The sequence below is a fragment of the Pristis pectinata genome, chromosome 3, assembly GCF_009764475.1.
Source record: "Pristis pectinata isolate sPriPec2 chromosome 3, sPriPec2.1.pri, whole genome shotgun sequence".
In the NCBI taxonomy this organism is placed as follows: domain Eukaryota; kingdom Metazoa; phylum Chordata; class Chondrichthyes; order Rhinopristiformes; family Pristidae; genus Pristis; species Pristis pectinata.
The window spans coordinates 127,732,050-127,751,445 of NC_067407.1; the positions used below are offsets into that span (position 1 = coordinate 127,732,050).

Sequence of the window (19,396 nt, forward strand, 5' to 3'; positions counted from 1 at the left end):
CAGTGTTCTACACAACAGCAAAGAAAGCAGACTCAGTGTTTAATGAGATGCAGACAGGGGTATATTTGTGTCTGAAATAATCTTTGATTTGATTTATTATTTGACTGCGTGGGTCCTTTATAAAATGAAAAATGATTAAAATCAATTATTACAGTTCATTTTTCCTAATTTAGTTCTGTCCCATCCTACCTGAAGGTAATGGCTCTGCTGCCAAATAGTTACAGGGTCAGCAGCTGCCTTCCTCTATCTCACCTAGACAGTGAACTCGGAGGGATGGGGTGTAGTCAACATGTTGACATTTCTATCTTCTCTCCTCCAACTAGTTCCTTGGGAATTTGGGATGGCTCTTGAAATTGGCCAACATGTCACCTACTAGACCAATGACAGTACTCTTAAGATTATTCACATATGGAGTGTGGGCTTCATTGGCAATGCCAACATATAATGCCTGTCCCTAATTGCCCTTGAGAAGGTGGTGGTGAGTTACCTTCTAGGATGCCTGCATTCTTAAAATGAAGGGACTTCTACAATACCTTGACATAGCAGTTGGGTATTAGGTAAGTTCTCAAGGCATTCTTGTGGGTCTGTGGGTCGCATGGAGACTAGACCGGGTAAGGACAATAGACTGAAAGGGAGGTTTAATCATAGGAGATATTTAAAGAAGACATAGATACATTTTTGAAAGGCTGGGAAGTTGAGGGCTATGAGGAACTGACTTAGAAGAAGAGTTGAGAACTGGGACAGATCAGCTGTTAAGTGTATCGAATATCAGGGCAGACATGAGGGATGGGATGGACTGCTTCTGCTATTTTCCTGAGAATAAGGCATTTACAGAAAAAAAATTAAGGAATGTTTTATGTCTGTCTTCATGGAAGATAGCATAAAAAACCTCCCAGAAATAGTGCAGAACCACAGGATTTGAGTGAATGCGGAGCTCAAAGAAATTAGTGTTGGTAAAAGATTAGTATTGGAGAAATTAATGGGATTGAAAGGCAATAAATCCTTGTGCCTGATGAGCTATATCATATGTTTTTGAAGGGGATGGTTGTGGAGATAGTGATTTATGTTTGTCATCTTCCGAAATTCCATGGATTCTAGAATGGTTCCCATAGTTTGGAAGGTAGCAAAGGTGACCCACTATTTAAGAAAGGAGGGAGAGAGAAAATAGGGAACTATAAACCAATTAGCCTGTTATCTGTTGTAGGGAAAGTTATGCAATCTACTATTAAGGAAGTGGTAACAGGGCATGTAGAAATAATAATAACATTGGACAGAGTCAACATAAAAGGAATATGAGAGGAAAATGATGTTTGACAAATTAGAGTTTTGAGATTGTAAATAGTAGAAAAGGAAAAGGTGAATCAGAGGATGTGGTGTATTTGGAAGGGCTTTGAGAACATGCCACTCTAAAGATTATTAACAAAATTAGAGTGCATGTTATTGGAGATAATATTTTTCCATGGATTGAGGATTGGTTAACAGATAGAAAATGGACAGCAGGAATGAAAGGGTTATTTTTGCATTGTGTGACTGTGATGAGTAAGGTGCCATAATCATGTGTAATGTATCTAAGTTTGCACATCATATAAAGCATGTACTGTGAGGAAGAAGTGGAGAGGCTTTAGGGAATATAAACATTTTAAGTGAATGGATGAGGAATATTAGGGAATAATTGTGGAAAAAAAAGTGATGTCATCCACTTTAGTGTTCAGAGGGTCCAAGGTGGTCCTTGTACATGAATAACTGAGAGATGACATACAGTTACAGCAAGCAATTGGAAAGGCATATGGTGTGTTGGCCTTTATTGTGAGAGGATTTGAGTACAAGTGTAGAAGTGTTTTGTTCCAATTACATAGAGCCCTGATGAGATCACATTGGAATATTGTGTACAGGTGAGTTTCCCTACTCAAGGAAGGGGTAAAGCTTGTGATTACGGAAAGTAGTGAAGGTTTTACCAGACTGAGTACTTTTCATCTACTATTCTGCATCAGCTTGAAACAAATTCTGGGACAAAGTTAGGTCCAGTCCTCTTTTCACATGCCATTAATCGAGAGCAGTTCATAGTCACAGGATATTGTACTTTCTCAACCAATCTTTTTTCTATTTCAGCTAATCCAAAGTGACTCAACGTTTTGCTTAATTTTCTTTGAAGTTTTTCCAAAATCTTGCAAATGCAGTATTTTGTAACATTGCATGAAAAAAATTGAACTTTATGTTTTATGTGAAAAATCATGTTCCATTTCCCAGGACTAACCCCTCTTTTTGTCATCTTTTTATTACAGTGGGCACCACTACACCAGAACAGGTAGGTTGCAGTCCTGTGATTATAGCAGCAAAGTGATTCGATTCAATATAAATGCCTCACTTCTATAATTGAATGCTTAGCATGTGTTTTCAGTGAGGAGGTTGTTTAGTGTTTGTTAGAGGAAGTGTGTCAGCGATGACTTTGATGCATCCAATGCCAACATCTCCCATAGATAGGCATGGTTTACAGCCAGTCTCCAGAATGAGTGTAGGAGGCCCAGTGTATGAATGACTGGAAAAAACCCAGATGGGTATTATAGAAGGAAGCTGAGACTCGCCTGTCTTGCTGGTTTGATTTGTAAAGCTAAAGTGGACATTAATATTTACAGAAGTATTCTCCATCCATAGTGTTAAAATCAGACTACTCATGTAAAAACAAAGTTAGGAAAGGTAAATTTTCAAAAAAAAAGTAGTGCCAAAAGAAAAATTAGAGAGAAATGTGGGGAGAAGTATGAATGAAGAGAGGCAGATGAAAAGTTAAGAAGGACATAAAAGAGTCAGGGGAAATTGAAGACACTAGTGAAGAGATTGAGGGAAGGATGAAATGAAGAGATTGTATGGCAGAAATGAAGAAGGGAAAGTGGACAGAAATGGAGAGAACAAGAAAGAGCAAGGTGGGAATTGGGAAAAGAGAAATGGAAGAGATGTGGACAGAAACAAATTAATAGGAAGACTCGGACAAACAAAAGGATAAAGAGTAAGAGATGGACAGTCAGAACCATAAAATATTGGAGATACTCAGCAGGTCAGACAGCATCTGTAGAGTGAGAAGCAGATGTAATGGTTTAGGTTAACAATATTTTATGATGATAGAATACCACATACAGATGATTCCCTGAAATAAAGGATATACCATGGGACCAATTTTGGCTCTGCCTGATCTAAAAATGCTTTAATAGGATATGGTAATCGCTGGCTACATTAAGATTTGGCTGATTGTTACGTTAGGCGAGTGGTTTTCGGACTAGTGTTTTTTTTCCAAAACATGTCTGCCGTTAAAATAATAATAGAAAAAATCTTTTGTTTGCATTTAGGAACTTGAAAAGGAGAAGGTAGTTGCAGAATCCAGTCTGCCCCAGCTATCTCCCAGTATTAGTACGATACAGATAGACTCTGACTTCCCTGGTATGTTCTCTTTTTATCACAACTAACTAACACCATATACTGATGTTTCCTTTCTCTGTGTGCAGCTGTAGCAACAGGGTTTATAACTGTGGGTCTATTTCTGGTTTGTTGAATGCATGGGACTGTTAACCGTGTCTGTTGGTATATTTCAGTCAAGCGCTGATTTTCCATTTGACACAGCCTGGGCTTTGGAAATAACTACTCCTGAATCTTAACAGGGCCAGCTGAGCATGAAAGTTCCTAAAACCCTTTCTTCCCCAGCTCGTCTCTAAACTCTCTTCTCCATCTGTTCCTTATGGAGGGCTGTACAGTCCAGGTCAAGGACATGCTGCCATGTAATTGCACAGAATAGAAAAGGCTCTTACTATTGATCATTTCTGCAGGCAGTCTGCAAATGTTGGGTAGCCTTGTCCATCAATTATGCTGCAACATCATTATGAAATTTTACTGTGATTTGAAACCTTTGTCCATTGTTGCTCCAGCTGTCTTTCCAGAAAAAGTGGCATTTAATGCATTTTTTAAAAAAACTTTTTGCTGTACTATTTGCTGCTGATGTTTGTATCTTTCTGCCTTTCACAGAAGTGGTGGAAAAATCCTCCCCACCAAGCCCAGTCCACATTGCTCATGAGGTGTCTGCTTCAAGCTTGACTCATTTCATTGCATCTACTCAAGTTGCAGGTACAGTAAACATAAGTAGTGGGAGTTTCTCTCTCCCTCCCGATTGGCTACCAAGACTACCATTGGGAAATTCAGGACAAGCCAGTGCTTCTGCTGACGTTCTGCTGTGGTTACAACAGAAGAAGTAGTGGAGGAAATTACCAATGGGAGTGGATGTCCTTTGCTACAAACAGATAATAAAGAACCATATTTTCAGTTATCTCTTTGTGTCCTGATGTGGACTAATTTTCCTTTGGATCATGAGCAAGTTAACTAATAGAAGCATTAAACTTCTCCCAGGTAAAGCAATGATCTGAAGTGGGATACTAATTGACAGGATAATATACATATAAAATTGGGAAGCGTCATTAGATTGAAGAAGCCATCCTTTCTGAGTTTGTACCACATCCCTCAGTGGTTTCCACCATATCTCTCAGTGCAGTCTTCCTCACAAGCCCACCCAGTTCTTACCCAAATCTCTTTAAACTACTTTAATGGATATAGCCAGTAACCTACTTAACAAAAATATGACCCACTGAAGGTAAAAGATCAACTTACCACCCAGCCACCCCCACCCCTATCCCCTAACTTTCTTACTCCTGATTTCCTAACATTTAGCTGAAGCTCCCAAAACTTTGCCCATTTGAACCATGTACTGGCTTGTATGAATTGCAGGATACAGTTACATCTTTGGTAATCTTTTTGAATGAACAAATTCATATTGTGAGTTACTTGAAGACTTTTTTGTTTAGGTTACTATTGCATCTCTTGCAAAATCTCTCTCCAGTCCACTTGAGGACTGTGAAGGTATGACCTAAGCTTTGTTCTTAGAGCCCTGCTCCTTTTGCTGCTACCGGTATTGGCATGCATTGAGAAAATATATAATTTTATCTGATTGGAAGATGTTCAATTTCAAGTAGCTTATGTTTGGCTGTAAGGAGAAGTAACTTTGGATTACAGACACTGCCTTTAATAATTTGATTGCAAAAGCAGGACATTTAGAAAGAGTGAGGAACTTTTAAGTTCTGCACTTCAGTCAAAAGTGACGACAAGTGAAATATGTATACTTTTTGGGGGCTGTAGTTGACCTCTATTTCCAGTGTTAAGTGTGTGGCCGCCAGCTGCACTTCCCTTCAGCTCCATAACGATGAATAGAAGGGAATATGTGGGAGGTCAATATAATTGGTGACTGTCACTGGTGTAACCAACAACCAGATTTCCTTCCACACCTTCTTACATCAAGTGGCCTGCAAATAAAGATAAAATCACTTACATCACATTGTCAGAAGTAATTTCTGGATGTGATTTCTCCCCAAAATGACAGAATTTGTAAATAATGAGGGCTTTTAACTGCTGAGAGCATTTAACTGACCCTTACTTTTTAAATCTTTTGTTAAAGCCTGTAGGGCATTGTTTCATGGTATTTTAAATAAGTTAAAAATAAATAAAGCATTTGGGTCAACCCAGCATTTCAGCCTCCATCATTGTCTTTCTGCTTCTAAACAGGTGAAGGATGTTTAAATCAAGCTTGGCTATATAATAGGAAACAGGATTACCAAAGTAATCAAATTAGTTTGGTATATTTGGTTTCCTATTAAACATCCGCAGCAATGTTTATTTAAAGATTGCCACAGTGTTTTACAAAAGTTCCTTCTGTATTTAGGTGTTTTGCTGTGTTTGGAAATGTGTCTTGTCTAGTAAAGTTAAATCTCTAGACAGCTGTGATGAGGACATTGTAGGATATAGTAAGAATGGAATTATTGTTGGTTGATATTGCCTTAGTGCAACTTTCGTCAGATTGCAGATACGAGTGAATAGGGTAGAGTTTGATACATATGTGGTCAATATTAAACAAGTGAGTTAACTTAAGAACCCATTTTAAAAATCAAACGATTTAGTACTGATTTTGACAACCTCCTGTTGTTTCTTCCTTTCCATTGATATTTTGAATATACATTCTGTAATAAACTGCTTGGAACCACTTTAAGAATTGTAGCATGCAATCACTATTCTCTATGTTGTTGATACATGGTCTCAGTGCAGAGTCTGCCAGAAAGTTGGTCTGCCTGTGTAGAAGTTCTCAGAAGTGATCTGTGGAAATCAGAAAACTGGGGCTGATGACATTGTCTTGATTTGAGCAAGAAGCTGAGCATGACACCAGAATTGAGACGTTATTATTGTCAGGAAAGATTGAACACACTGTGGCTTTTTAAAATGCTGCTGAAAAGAAGATTGAAAAAGAGATATAATGGAAACTTTTAAAATAAAGAGAGGGTCGATAGGGTAGACCCGGAGAAGATGAAATATAGAGGAGGCCAAAATTGGGCAACCATAAAGATAAGATGGTCACTATAATGGAGAATTCACAAAAACACACAAGAAAATAGCAGGAACAGATCACCGAGTCCCTCAAGCCTACATTGTCATTCAATATGATTAAGGGACAGTCCTAATAAAGGATTTTCAGCTTGAAACATAAAGTGTTTCTCTTTCCACAGATTCTGCCTGACCTGCTGAGTTTTTCCAACATTTTCTGTTTTTACTACGAAATGGAAAGGATTGGTTTACAAGCTCCTTGAACTCAATGCCCTTTACGTGGGTTATTAGCAGCACTGGAGACATGGTTAATAACCTTTATTCTGGAAAGCCAGGCATTTTGATGTCTAGCTAAGTCTGAGGGAGGGCAGACTTTGTGCTGTAAAACAAAAAATGCTGAAAACACTCAGCAGGTCGGGCAGCATCTGTGGAAGAAGGAAGTGAGTTAATGTTTCAGGTCGAAGACCAGTTGTCAGGGTAGATTTTGTTCTGTTCTCTGCACAATTTGTTGCAGACTGAGAGTAATCATTAAGAAGTGATCTAATGTATGCATGGAATTTGCAACATTCCAGCCAGCTCCAATTGTGTTTTGGCCCTGGATCTCTTGAATATTTTATCAGGAGAAATTGGTGTAGAGTTATCCCTTGAACATGCACTGCAAATATTTGTACTGGAGTTGTACAAATGAAACTAAAAATCTATTTGGGTTACTCAAGTTAGCACCGCACCAGTATCACTTGAGATGATGTAACCAAGGATGATAAAGACAAATGGGAACTTAGTGTTATTTAACTTGGCTGGTGAAAGCTCAACTGTAAGAGCATGCCAGTTTAGGAATGAACCATTTGTACAAACGGTATGGACTAAGTGTTCCTGTGTAAATGCTTACTCAGTCTGCTTTTGCTTTTGTTTCTGGTGCTGACTGTGCTACTTTTTCCCCTTCTTTGGTTCAGTTTCTCTGGGCCAGGCCACTTGGAGCTGATAATAAGGTTCAATAAGGGAAGTACACAGCTTCCAAGAATATTCTTCTAGCGGGTGAGGCGGCACCTGTGGGAACAGAAGCCGAATTAATGTTCCATGCCAATGACCTCTCAACATCAAGTTGAAACATTGGTGTTTCTTTCTCCATGAATGCTGCCTGAACTGCTGAATATTCTCAGCATTTTCTGTTATTATTTCAGTTTTCCAGCAGTTTTGTACTTTTGTGTGTTTCTGGCTGAGGTGGACAAGAAGCTGGAAGTTAAATTAAACATTAGACTCATCTGCTGCTTTTGTTTTATGCCAAAGGTTTTTTTCCCCCTACTCAGCAAGTAGTAACCACAGCCCTGCTTTCCACAAGAACTGCTGATGTAACTGACAGTCAGGAGCCCAACACAAAGGACCCTGAATGACTCATTTTGTCTTGATGTTTTGACCCATGTGACTTAGCATTTGATGTCTTCCTCTATAGAAGCTACAATGTGGGACACAGTATGGGAGGGGGGTGCTATCACTTCTGTCTTACCAAATTTTGGGGGAAGCATTTAAATTATTAGCTATAGAATGAAATGGAAGCATAATTAACCAATTCAGCTGCTCTCAGGGGTGCAGGCAGGCCATTTTACAGCCTTGGAACCCTCATGGATGCCCTTTCTCAGCACAATGGGACTTCAAAGAGCACCCTGTTTATGCCATCTAGAGAAAGACAGCAATGGGATTTATTCTTGGATCACCTTCACCTTCTGGCTGGAGAAGCAGAGCCAGAGATCATAGTCTCAGGATGGGAGTGTTGGACATTTAGGATGTGATGAAATTTCTTTACTTAGTGCCTTGTGAATCTTTGGAAATGCCTCTCCTGGAGAGCAGTTGATACTCTAACATTGGACTCTTCAAGGATGAGATGGGTTGGTTCTGGGTATGAGAGATGTGGAGGTGGGATAGGAGAGTAGAACCAAAAGAGAAGGTCTGAGATATTGAATGGCAGAGCAAGCTCGAGGGGCCCATGGCCTCTCCCAACTCAGAGGTTCTTATCAGGGGTGTGTCACCTTCTTAGGGTTGGCGGGGGTTGATGGGAGGGAAAGTGCTAAAAATAGCAGGGTGCCTTAGAGCCTTTAATAATGTCTTGAGAAAGCTCATGAATAAAGAAAAAAATAAATACAATTCGGCATACTTTCTGCCCCACCTGTAGAGATGCTAGCAATCTCTGAGAATCATTGGGATAGACCCAACTCCTTTAAAAGGAGTGGTCTGTGATATCACCAGGCTTGCTAAAGTGGGGGTGGTGCATATTTTAGTGAGAATCTTTCATAATAAAGGATTAATTTAATTATGGAGGTTTAATTTAAGAAGATTGGGAACCACTGCTCTATCTCCTACATCTTTAGCTTGCAGCAAGACAAGGTTGACTAAAAACATCAGCAGAGTTCCAGCACCTGGGAAGATCTGCATTTAAGGACCCATTTATTATACCCCTCCACACTGCCCTCCCAACAGAACCACAGGCCTAGAGGGTTGCTCCTACTAAAATGCCATGAACCAATTCCACAAGGGTTAACAAACCCACCTGGAAATGACCCTCATTGCGACTCCATTATCAGAGAAGAAGACGACAAAATGCGAGCTATTGTAATGACCTCTGTGTCCACCATGCAACAAAGGGCCTGGAACTCCAGGAGTATCAGTCAGTTGTGGCCTGAAGTTTGGCACATGCCAAATGGAATGGCATCTTAGAGTGGCTGAATGCCTGGAACTCATTGGAAGCAGGTCATCCCACACAAGTAGAGACCATTCAGCCCTTTTGGCTTGTGTCTGCTGTCTGACAGAACTAACCACTTAGTCCCGTGTCCCATACAACTGCAAAGGCTCACAGTGAGAGCTTCTGGAAAGTGGGGAATGTCAAAGTTGAAGCAACAAACAATGTGCTGAAGGAAAACAAGACCTCAGTCCTGATGCTGGGTTTTGACCCGAAATAGCGATGATTTCTTTCCCTCCACAGATGCTGCTTGACCCGCTGAGTTCCTCCAGCAGATGGTTTGTTGCTCCAGATTCCAGCATCTGCAGTCCCTTGTGTCTCCAATTGTTTGTCATTACACATTATAGACTTTTCAATCTCATTAGTGCTTATACTCCATCAGTCTTCTTCAACGTCTCATCATCTAACTCTGTCAAACTGTTTTTTGATTACTGTTCTCTGCAGGTGTATATGTAGTTTACCCTTAAATGCATCAGTCTTATGTATGATGATTTCCAGTTTAGTTCCTTAATTTTTTGTAAATTATTGCTTTAATTACAAGGCCAGGAATTCAGGCAAATGCAAGTAGCTGAGGGCAGACAATGTTTCAGCACAACATACTGGTAACTGGCAACTTTGATTGTTGGATATAGACATCAGAGAACCCCATGCACACTGTCTGCAACTCTCTTCTGATGTACAAACATGATTGTGACTGATGTTCCTACTGGTGACAGCAAGTAATTGGAAAATTGGCTCTGAAGGAACATTATAGTTCCATTAGAGTTCCTTGTGTATTCAGACATTTCCTGATATTTTTTAATCCTGAAAGTGCCAAGGTTCTGCTGGGAGAACAGGATATACAGATATTTTTGTTCTGCACAGTTATATAGGGCAGCTGTCAGTGCCACATCTTCATGCCCATTATCAGATGTCTGAAAATAACCCAGAATGTTCTGCCTGTTGTTCTACCTGTGCTCTGTTTCTGCATCTCATACTGCCATTGCCCAATTGATATGTGTGTTGTTAAGAATTGTTTAATTAATGTTGTTACCTGTTCCTTCAGAGAGGCAGCCCTGGATTTTTGTGCAGCCTCTCTGAAGGAACAGGTAACAACATTAATTAAACAATTCTTAACAACACACATATCAATCAGGAAATGGCAGTATGAGATGCATGAAATAAGAAACAGGGAAAAAATTATTTGAGATAACCTTTGTCATTTTTTATTGTGATCAGAATTACCTTAGAGTGAACAGGAATGTGAAATGTTGATCTTGAGACAAAATTTTTATCAAAGTAAAATGTTAAATTGGTTTCAATGAAGGCGATGACTAGTTTTATGGAACATTTTGCATTGCGTACAGCTTTGTTCTCTTTGCCTAAAAAAGGATATGTTTGCCATAGAGAGATTGCAATGAAGATTCACCAGACTACTTCCTGGGATAGCAGGTTTGACCAAGCCTGTATTCTTTAGAAGAGTGAGAGTTGATCTTGTTGAATTGTACAAAATTCTTAAAGGGCTTGGCAGGGTGGATGCAGGGAGGATACCTCCCCAGGCTGATGAGCCTAGGACCACGTGTCATAGTCTCAGTATAAGTTATGGGCCACTTAGGACTGAGATGAGGAGAAATTTAGAACATAGAACAGTACAGCACAATACAGGCCCTTCGGACCACAATATTGTGCCGACCTTTAAACCTCGCCAAAGACTATCTAACTCCTTCCTCCCACATATCCCTCTATTTTAAGTTCTTCCATATGCTTATCTAGTAATCTCTTGAATTTGACCAATGTACCTGCCTCCACTACCACCACCGCCCCAGGCAGCGCATTCCATGCCCTGACCACTCTCTGGGTAAAAAACCTTCCTCTGATATCTCCCTTGAACTTCCCACTCATTACTTTCGAGCCATGCCCTCTTGTATTGAGCATTTGTGCCCTGGGAAAGAGGCGCTGGCTGTCCACTCTATCTATTCCTCTTAATATTTTGTACACCTCTTGAGGTGTACAAATTACTTGAGGTGGAGTGAATCTTTGGAATTCCATACCTGAGAGGGCTGAGTAGGCTCAGTCAATTAATTTATTCAAAACAGATTTTTTTTTATATTAAGGGAATCAAGGGATATGAGGCTATTTCAGGAAAATGGTGTTGCAATAGAAGATCACCTGTGATCTTGATGAATGGCAGGGCAGACTTAGAGAGCCAGATGTCTGTTTTTTTTCTAATATATAATGATGTGTGAAGGATGTTAATACAGATGCAATGTGCATTAATTTTGTTTGATTTTCTTTAAAAATGATTTTGCTTGCTTTTTACAATATTTTCATAATATCTTTAAGTAGCAAGGTGTTTCCAAGGCATTTCATTAGAGCATTATCAAAATTACCATTGGATGAGCTGCACAAGGGCAAAAAACCAAAGAGTTAGGCTTAAAGGATGAAAGAGAGATGAAGATATTTTGGGTTGCATTTCCAGAGCTTAGAGCTTTAGGATTGAATACATAGCCACTGGTGGTTGTTCAGTTAAAACTGGGTTTGATCAAGAGAGCGGAACTGGAGGAGTATAAAGGCCGTAGAGGATTACAAGGCTGGAGATTGTAGAGATGGGGAGGATGAGGCTATGGAGGAATTTGGGATTGGGGGAGAGTGTTAAAACTGAGGCATTGTTTAATTGGAAGCCAGAATAGTTCAGCAAGCATGGAAATGATGAGGGAGGTGGTGGAGGGGTGGGTGGGTGGTGTACAGGATGGGTCCAGGGATGGAGTTAGAGGTGAGTAAGGTTAGGACATGAATGGCTGAGATTCAGCTGACCTGAAGTTTATGGGAAATAGAACAAGTTAAGCCAGCCAGGAGTGCATTGAAATAGAAGTACAGTGAGGAGCATTAGTTAATCTGCAGGGCCACATTCAGGGCTTTGAACAAGGAAACCCGCAAAAATGACTCCTCAGAACTTGTAGGGTGCAGTATTTAGGTGTATAGGACAGTGTAGTGGAGAATACAGTTCCCTTTAACTGTGGTGGAACATTGATTCTGTACAAGAGTGTGGTTGGCAGTATTTGCAGTCCATTTGATGAGAATCAGGGAGTTCAAAGTGAAGGACCACTTTACTGGGTGAACTTACAGATGCTGTGGAGGACAATAAACATTCCAGCTGCTGTGTGAGTTGTAGAGCACAGCAGGATGAGCGTCTTGTTCCAGGTTCCCACAATAAATCTTTGTGTGAATCCATAAAACCCATGAAAATTGAACTCATTGCCTTCTCAGGCTTCTAACCCAGCATCTTCAAAACAAACAATGGGTTGTTTCCCTGCTCATTTGAAATTCTGAGGGCTGTGGTGTGGTACTGTTGTGGTTCTGACATGTATCCTAAGATATTACTTGTTGGCCTGGAGAAGTGGGTCCAAGTCCTGATAGGACATCTGACAAATTTGAATAATTAAATAAATTTCAGTAACAGGAACCCTAAAGCCCCTGGACGTTAGCCAGCCATTCTTATCTGGCCTATATAAGACTCTAGACCCACTACTGCAATTGATACTTAGTAAGGGTGCAAGTAATGTAAAATTCTTCCTGTAATGGTTGTATTGCTAACATTTTCCATTTTATCCTTTTGTACTGAAAGAATTGGCTACTTCCTTACAGCTACATTGGACAAGCTCACTTTCACCTCTGATTCTTAACAGTCTGCTCAGTTCAAGGGCAATAAGGGATGCATAATCCTATAAGTGAATTAAAACAAAGGGAGACTTGGTTCATAGAACACAGAAAAGTGCAGCACAGAAACAGGCCCTTAGGCCCACAATGTCTATAGCGAACATGATGTCAATTTTAACTGCACATCTGCCTGCACATGGTTTATATCCCTCCATTCCCCACCTGTTCATGTGTCTGCCTAAATGCCTCTTAATTGTTGCTATTGTATCTGGTTCCTTCTCCTGGCTGCACATTTCAGGCACCTGCCAGTCTCTGTGTGGAAAAAAAACTTGTCTCTTAAATCTCCTTTAAACTTTCCCCCTCTCACCTTAAACGTATGCCCTCTAGAATTTAATATTTCCACCCTAGGAAAAAGACTCTGACTATCTACCCTATGTACACCTCTCATAATTTTATATATGCCTACCAAAGCTCCTACATCCTTCCTGTAATACAGTGACCAGAACCACCCACAATACTCCAAATGTGGCCTAATCAAAATTTTATACAGCTGCATCATGACTTCCCGACATTCATTCTTGACTAGTGAAGGCAAGAATGCCGTACATCTCTGCTACCACCCCATCTACTTTTGTTGCTACTTTCAGGGAGCCATGGACTTGCACCCCAAGATCCCTCTGTATATCAATATTTCTTAGGGTCCCACCATTCACTATATTCTTTCCCCTTACAATTGACCTTCCAAAGTGCAACACCTCACACTTGTCCGAATTAAGCTCCATCTGCCATTTCTCTGCCCATATTTGCAGCTGGTCTAAATCCTAATAAATCTTTTGACAACCTTCCTTACTGCCCATAACTCTGGCAATCTTCTTATTGTTCAAGAGGCAGTGTTACAGTGTAATTGGTGCAGGCAAGCTAGTGTTCTGGGTAGTACTGCAGATAAACTTCCAAATTAGTAGAACGTTTTTATGAGCTTCTGTTTAAGCTGAGAGCAAGATCAAATGCCATAATAAAAATTGCAGCAGGATGTACAAAGCCACCTTTCCTCCAAACCAGCAGCTCATTAGAATGGAGATACACAAGAGACTGCAGATGTTTTATTCATTCATTATAATGGTTTAGAGATGTAGGGCAAATCTGTGGCTTAAGTGGTGTAAAAGTACAGTTCATTCAGCAGCATCCTTTCGACATTCTCCCCAAAAGAGACCTTTATCATAAGTTAAATTATTCCTTCATAGTTTAATTTGTATTGAGATGATATTTTACAAGATTCAGACAGTTTGTCTCTGTGCACTGGAAGGTGGTCAACTCATGAAATGTATCCAATGATCTTATTATAAGCAAGGTAGCTCAGTATATAAGCAACAAGTTTGTGGTGCAACAGACCAAGAGAATATGAATCATTATTATTGATTTAGCTAATGTTGCAACATTCTCTTTTCAGAAATCGATGAGTGTTCAGTTAACCCTCGAATCTGTGGACCCGGCCAGTGTATCAATCTTCCAGAGGGATACACATGTAACTGTGATCCCGGTTACCACCTCAACACCTTGCAAACTGCATGTGTTGGTAAGAATTGACAGCCCAGACCTCTTTGTGTGTAATTATATTGAATGGCTGTTGGCAAGTTTTGGACTGGTGGAAATCTGCTGCTTGCATTCAGTTTTCTGTTCAATTGCTTGGATTTCATCAATTACTTGAATTTAAGATCCCCAGTTGCCTTGGATGCACACATATCCCACCTTGCCATTTCCTTGGCAATCCACCTTGGTGTGTTTTCAGTTTCTACCTGGGACTGTCATCAGCTCCAGGTGGGAGTCAAGCATTTAACAGGGGCCGGGGAGTAATACTTGATGGTTCTCATTCTGGCAACCCCTCTAGACTCTGCAGGCCAGATACTTGCCTCAGCTTCAACTCAGAAAGTAACTTATGCAACTAATGAGCATGATCTGGCTTTCACAGATGTGGATGAATGTACCCAGGCTCCACAGCCGTGTTCCAATGGCCGCTGTAAGAACACTGAAGGGAGTTTTCGATGCATCTGTCACCAAGGCTTTACATCAGATGGAGGGACACAATGCACTGGTAATGCTCCACATTTCACAGGGAGGATCTAATATCATAACCATTAGGATGCTAGTTTAAAAGGTTCAAAACCTCAAACTTCTGCAAGAAACTTTCCAGTCTTCTCATTAAAAGCCAGTTCACTCGGGGAAGATTGGACATTATATGGCAATGACCTTCTACCACAACTACCCCCACCCCACATGAATCTCCCACTCCCTTGCCATTAAAAGTTCAGCAGAAATCTCATTTATGAGGATGATAGATGGAATTTGTTTCATTTTGCCAAACTTCTATCAAAGGCTACAGAGTGAGAAACGCAGAACAATTCCTGGAGTTTCTCTTTGGGAATTGTTATTTTTCATTCAGTAGCTAGTTTCACTGCTGTGGTAGTGTACTTATTAACAGAAGTCATTCCAGCACTAGTCTAGCACCCCTCCAAAGATTTGCAAGCAAAGTTGCGCACAATTGAAGAGATTTTCCTGTGAACAATAACATAGGAACATTTACTCTACTTAGTAGAGGTTTGACTACCAACATTTACACTTTTTAGTACACTAACTAATATATTGGTATTAAATTATTCAGCTGCTTCCTTTTACCAGTTGTTAACCTATCTATTTTAAAAGAGCTGTTGACAACTTTGAAATAGCATCAGCTAGAATTTAATCTACACGTGCTATTGCAGTAAAAATAGTGCTCAGTGGAAGTTAAATCCCTTGTGTGCATAAATGTTGTCAAATACCCAAATCTTACAGCAGGAACTGGCTATGATAGTAAAATATCCAAAATAATTATAAACTATAATTATAATATTTGGTTGTATAGAGTAAATACTACTGTTGTGATCTTGCACGATGCAAGTGAAATTTTAGAACTATGTAGCATGCATTCCTGGATGTATGTTGGTAGATGGAGTGCTGGATTTATGTGCAGTGTTTTAGAAATACACTTCAGGAAGGCAGTGATAAACTTTGTGAGCATATAGGCAGGAAGGTGGAATGGGCAAACTTATGGTAGATGAAATTTATCAAAGAAAGATGTAAGCCTATATAGTGGATGGAATCCCAAAGGGAATGTAGGAACAGAGATAGACAGTTCTTTGAAGGACAGGATTTTGAAGGAAGTATGTGGGATTCTGGACTTTATTAATAGAACTGATGCATTTTAGGAAGCTAAGCTAGGCCAGGACATACACAGTCAAAGGCACTGTATTGGGGTGTGTTACTAAACAGCGAGATCTTGGGGTACAAGTACATTGTTTCCTGAAAGTGGTGACATAGATAGGGGGGTGAAGAAGAGGTGTGGTATGCTTGCCTTCAGTGGCCGAAGCATTGAGTATAGGATATGGGACATCATGTTGTACTCGTTGATTAGGCTGAACTTGGAACATCGTGTACAATTTTGTTTACCACACTTGAGTTATAAGGAGAGACTGGATAGGCTGGAACTGTTTTCCCTAGACTAAAGGAGGCTGATGGGTGACCTTATAGAGGTTTATAAAAGTATGAGGGGCATAGATAGGGTAGGTAGTCACATATTTTTCTCAGGTTAGGGGAGTTTAAAACCAGGTGGCAGAGGTTTAAGGTGAAAGTAGAAAGATTTAAAGGGGATCTGAGGGGCAAGTGGTGGGTATATGGAATGAATAGCCAGAGGAGGTGGTAGAGGCAGGTACAGTTACAACCTTTAAAGGATATTTGTACAGGTACATGGATAGGAAAGGACTAGAGGGTTATGGGCCAAACACAGGCAAATAGGATTAGGGTAGATAGGTATCTTGGTCAGCATGGATGAATTGGGCCAAAGGGTCTGTTTCTATGCTCTATAACTAAAGGAATACTCATAGGATACCATGTAAGGAGGTTATGTTGAATGGGATAGCTCTGTGCTACAGCTAGTAGAGCTGCCACCTCATAGTGCCAGAAATCCAGGAACAGTCCTGACCTTGGATGCTGTTTGTGACCATGTGGGTTTTCTCCGGGTGCTCTGGTTTCTCCCGACACTCCAAAGGTGTGTGGCCTAATAGATTAGATTAATTGACCATTGTAAATTGCCCCTGGTATGTAAAAACTGGGGAGGTAGGGAGGGAGTTGATGAGAATGTGAGCAGAATAAAAAGTGGAATTAATGTAGGATTAGTGTGAATGGGTGGTCAATGAGCATTATAGACTCATTTGGCCAAAGGGCCTGTTTCTGTGCTGTATGTCTCTATGCTATTTGACTGTATCTATCTAATAAACACTGCTTCAGACACTTAGAGTATTGTGTCCAATTCCGGTCTCTGCACTATAGGAAGGATGTGATGAGAGAGAGTGTACTGAAGGTTTAGTGGAATGATTCTGGTACTGAGGTACTCCTGTTACGTGGGTAATCTGGCAAACTGAGAATGTGGTGTTTGGAGTAGAGAATGTTGAAAGGTGTCCATCAAAAATCTAGATGGAATAAGTAAAGAGAAACTGTTTCCATTGGCAGCAGGGTTAAGAACCAGAGAACACAAGTTTAAGGAGATTGGCAAAAGAACGAGGGGTAACATGAGGAAAAATTTATTCACACAGCAGAAGGTCTCCTGAAATAGTGGGGGAAGCAGATTCAGTTGTCACTTTCAAAAGGAAATCAAATAGGTATTTGAAGCAGACAAAAATTGCAAACAATATGGAAAGAAATGGAGAATGGAGCTGAATGGATCACGCTTGAAAAGAGCCAGCACAGGGTTGATGGGCCAAATGACTTCCTTCCTTGCTTTAACAGCTCAACAATTCTTTATGCAGTACTAGATGTTACTTGGTATATGCATCATATTATTTTGCCCTCAACAATTTACTGTCTAATTTCAAGATATCGATGAGTGCCTGAGACCTAATATCTGTGAAGGAGGACATTGCATTAATGTTGAAGGCTCCTATAGATGTCAGTACTGTGATACCGGGTACAGAATGAACAATGGCCAGTGTGAAGGTGAGTTTGTGTTTCAATTTTTGAATAGACCCTGCACAACTGGTGACTTTGAGCACTAGCTTGTGCTATCTGGCAGTCAGGATGCAGAATGGAATATTTTCTTACAGATTTTGATTTCACTTTACTTAGAAGCAGGATAAAATAATGTGTGAAGAGGTTGCAGAGGAAAAGAACAATCATCCAAACAAACGCAACAACGGTGTGCTTCCAGTTACCCATCTCTGAATACCTCGTTGTTGTGCCATAGCCACTGCCTTGGAGCCAAGAGAATTACAGGGAGTAACTGAAAATTAATCTGAAAATCTTATCTAAACAAAAAATAAACAAGAGACATGAACACCCATAATCCAATGCCAAAAATTAAATCAAAGGCTTGAGTGTGAGATCAGGCAAGGGTGGGAGCTTCTTTGGCTAGAAGAAATGCTGGCATGATTCCTCATCCTCTCCCAGCCACCTGTTCCCTTCCCCCGACACAATTCATCCTTCCATTGGGTAAGCAATTGCCTGCGGTGGAAATTCATTACCACTTTTTTGTCTAAACATGCTTATATACTGGTGACTACATGTTATACTGTGCTTCCATTGTCCAACTAGAGCTGGGTGTTGGAGATAAAGAACAAGGATTAGCCACTGCCTTATTGTACATCCAGTGCAGGTGACTGAGGACACATTCCTTCTCTTGAAGCGCCAAATTTATGGGAGCAGATTGCAGTTTGATGGCAGCCATCTCCTTCTTGAACTCGGCTCTGATCATAGCGCAAGCTCCCAATTCTCACCTCCTACACCACTCAGCCTACTCTGGGCAGATTTGCAGGAGGTTCCCCAAAGGCTGATCTTAGTAGTTCCTGTGGGATTCAATTGCATTGATCAGTCAGTCCCATGTCTGAGGCAGTATCTGCACCAAAGTTGAAGGGAACAGAGAGTGAAGATTGACACTGCTGCATGGAACTTCTTCAGAAGAAAGTCTGAAAATATTAGAAAGTCTTGTATTTATATTGCCCCTTGCATAAACTCACGAGGTCTGAAAAGGCTACAGAGCCAACAAAGGAGTGTAATCACCGTTGTAATGTAGAAAACGCAGCAGCAAATTTCCACGCAGCAAGCTCTCACAAACAGCAATATAATAATGAGCAGCTGATGCTTTTTCAATATTGTTGGTGAGCGATAAATGATATTGTTTTGATGAACATCATTGAGGAACAACTAATGAATGTGTAACTCTCTACTACTTAAGTGCTAGAGTCAGTGACTTGAAAACCAGGGACCTCTTCTTCATGGTGAGCTGTAACAATACTGCCCTTTAAGAATAGGGCACAGTTATGGAGCATTTGAGCTGATCTAACAATCAAGGAAATAAGGCACTCTGTTTTTAAAATTTCACCCTTTTCTGCTATTTTGGAACAGTAAAATTGAAGTTGAAGCATGTTCAAATGTGAGCTGAATTTGCTGTGTGATCTATTTAAATTTACAGACATTGATGAATGCCAGGATTCCAACAAATGTCCGTCTGGAAGATGCATTAACAGTCCTGGCTCTTATGAGTGTGTACCTTGCTCAGAGGGCTACACAGGCAGAAATGGCCAATGCATAGGTATGTAGTGTGGT

The 19,396-nt window shown here is 40.3% G+C and overlaps 1 protein-coding gene across 3 annotated transcripts in view; it reads left to right on the forward strand.

Moving 5' to 3' along the window:
• The window catches only part of ltbp1 (latent transforming growth factor beta binding protein 1), a 399,304-nt gene that overhangs the window by 242,576 nt on the left and 137,332 nt on the right, over positions 1-19,396 (forward strand). For all 3 annotated transcript variants that reach the window (XM_052011302.1, XM_052011303.1, XM_052011304.1), the window contains 7 exons: positions 2,283-2,305; positions 3,339-3,429; positions 4,009-4,107; positions 14,217-14,342; positions 14,736-14,858; positions 17,672-17,791; positions 19,263-19,382. In XM_052011302.1, the coding sequence (XP_051867262.1) occupies positions 2,283-2,305; positions 3,339-3,429; positions 4,009-4,107; positions 14,217-14,342; positions 14,736-14,858; positions 17,672-17,791; positions 19,263-19,382 (702 nt within the window). The remainder of the gene's footprint in view (positions 1-2,282; positions 2,306-3,338; positions 3,430-4,008; positions 4,108-14,216; positions 14,343-14,735; positions 14,859-17,671; positions 17,792-19,262; positions 19,383-19,396) is intronic.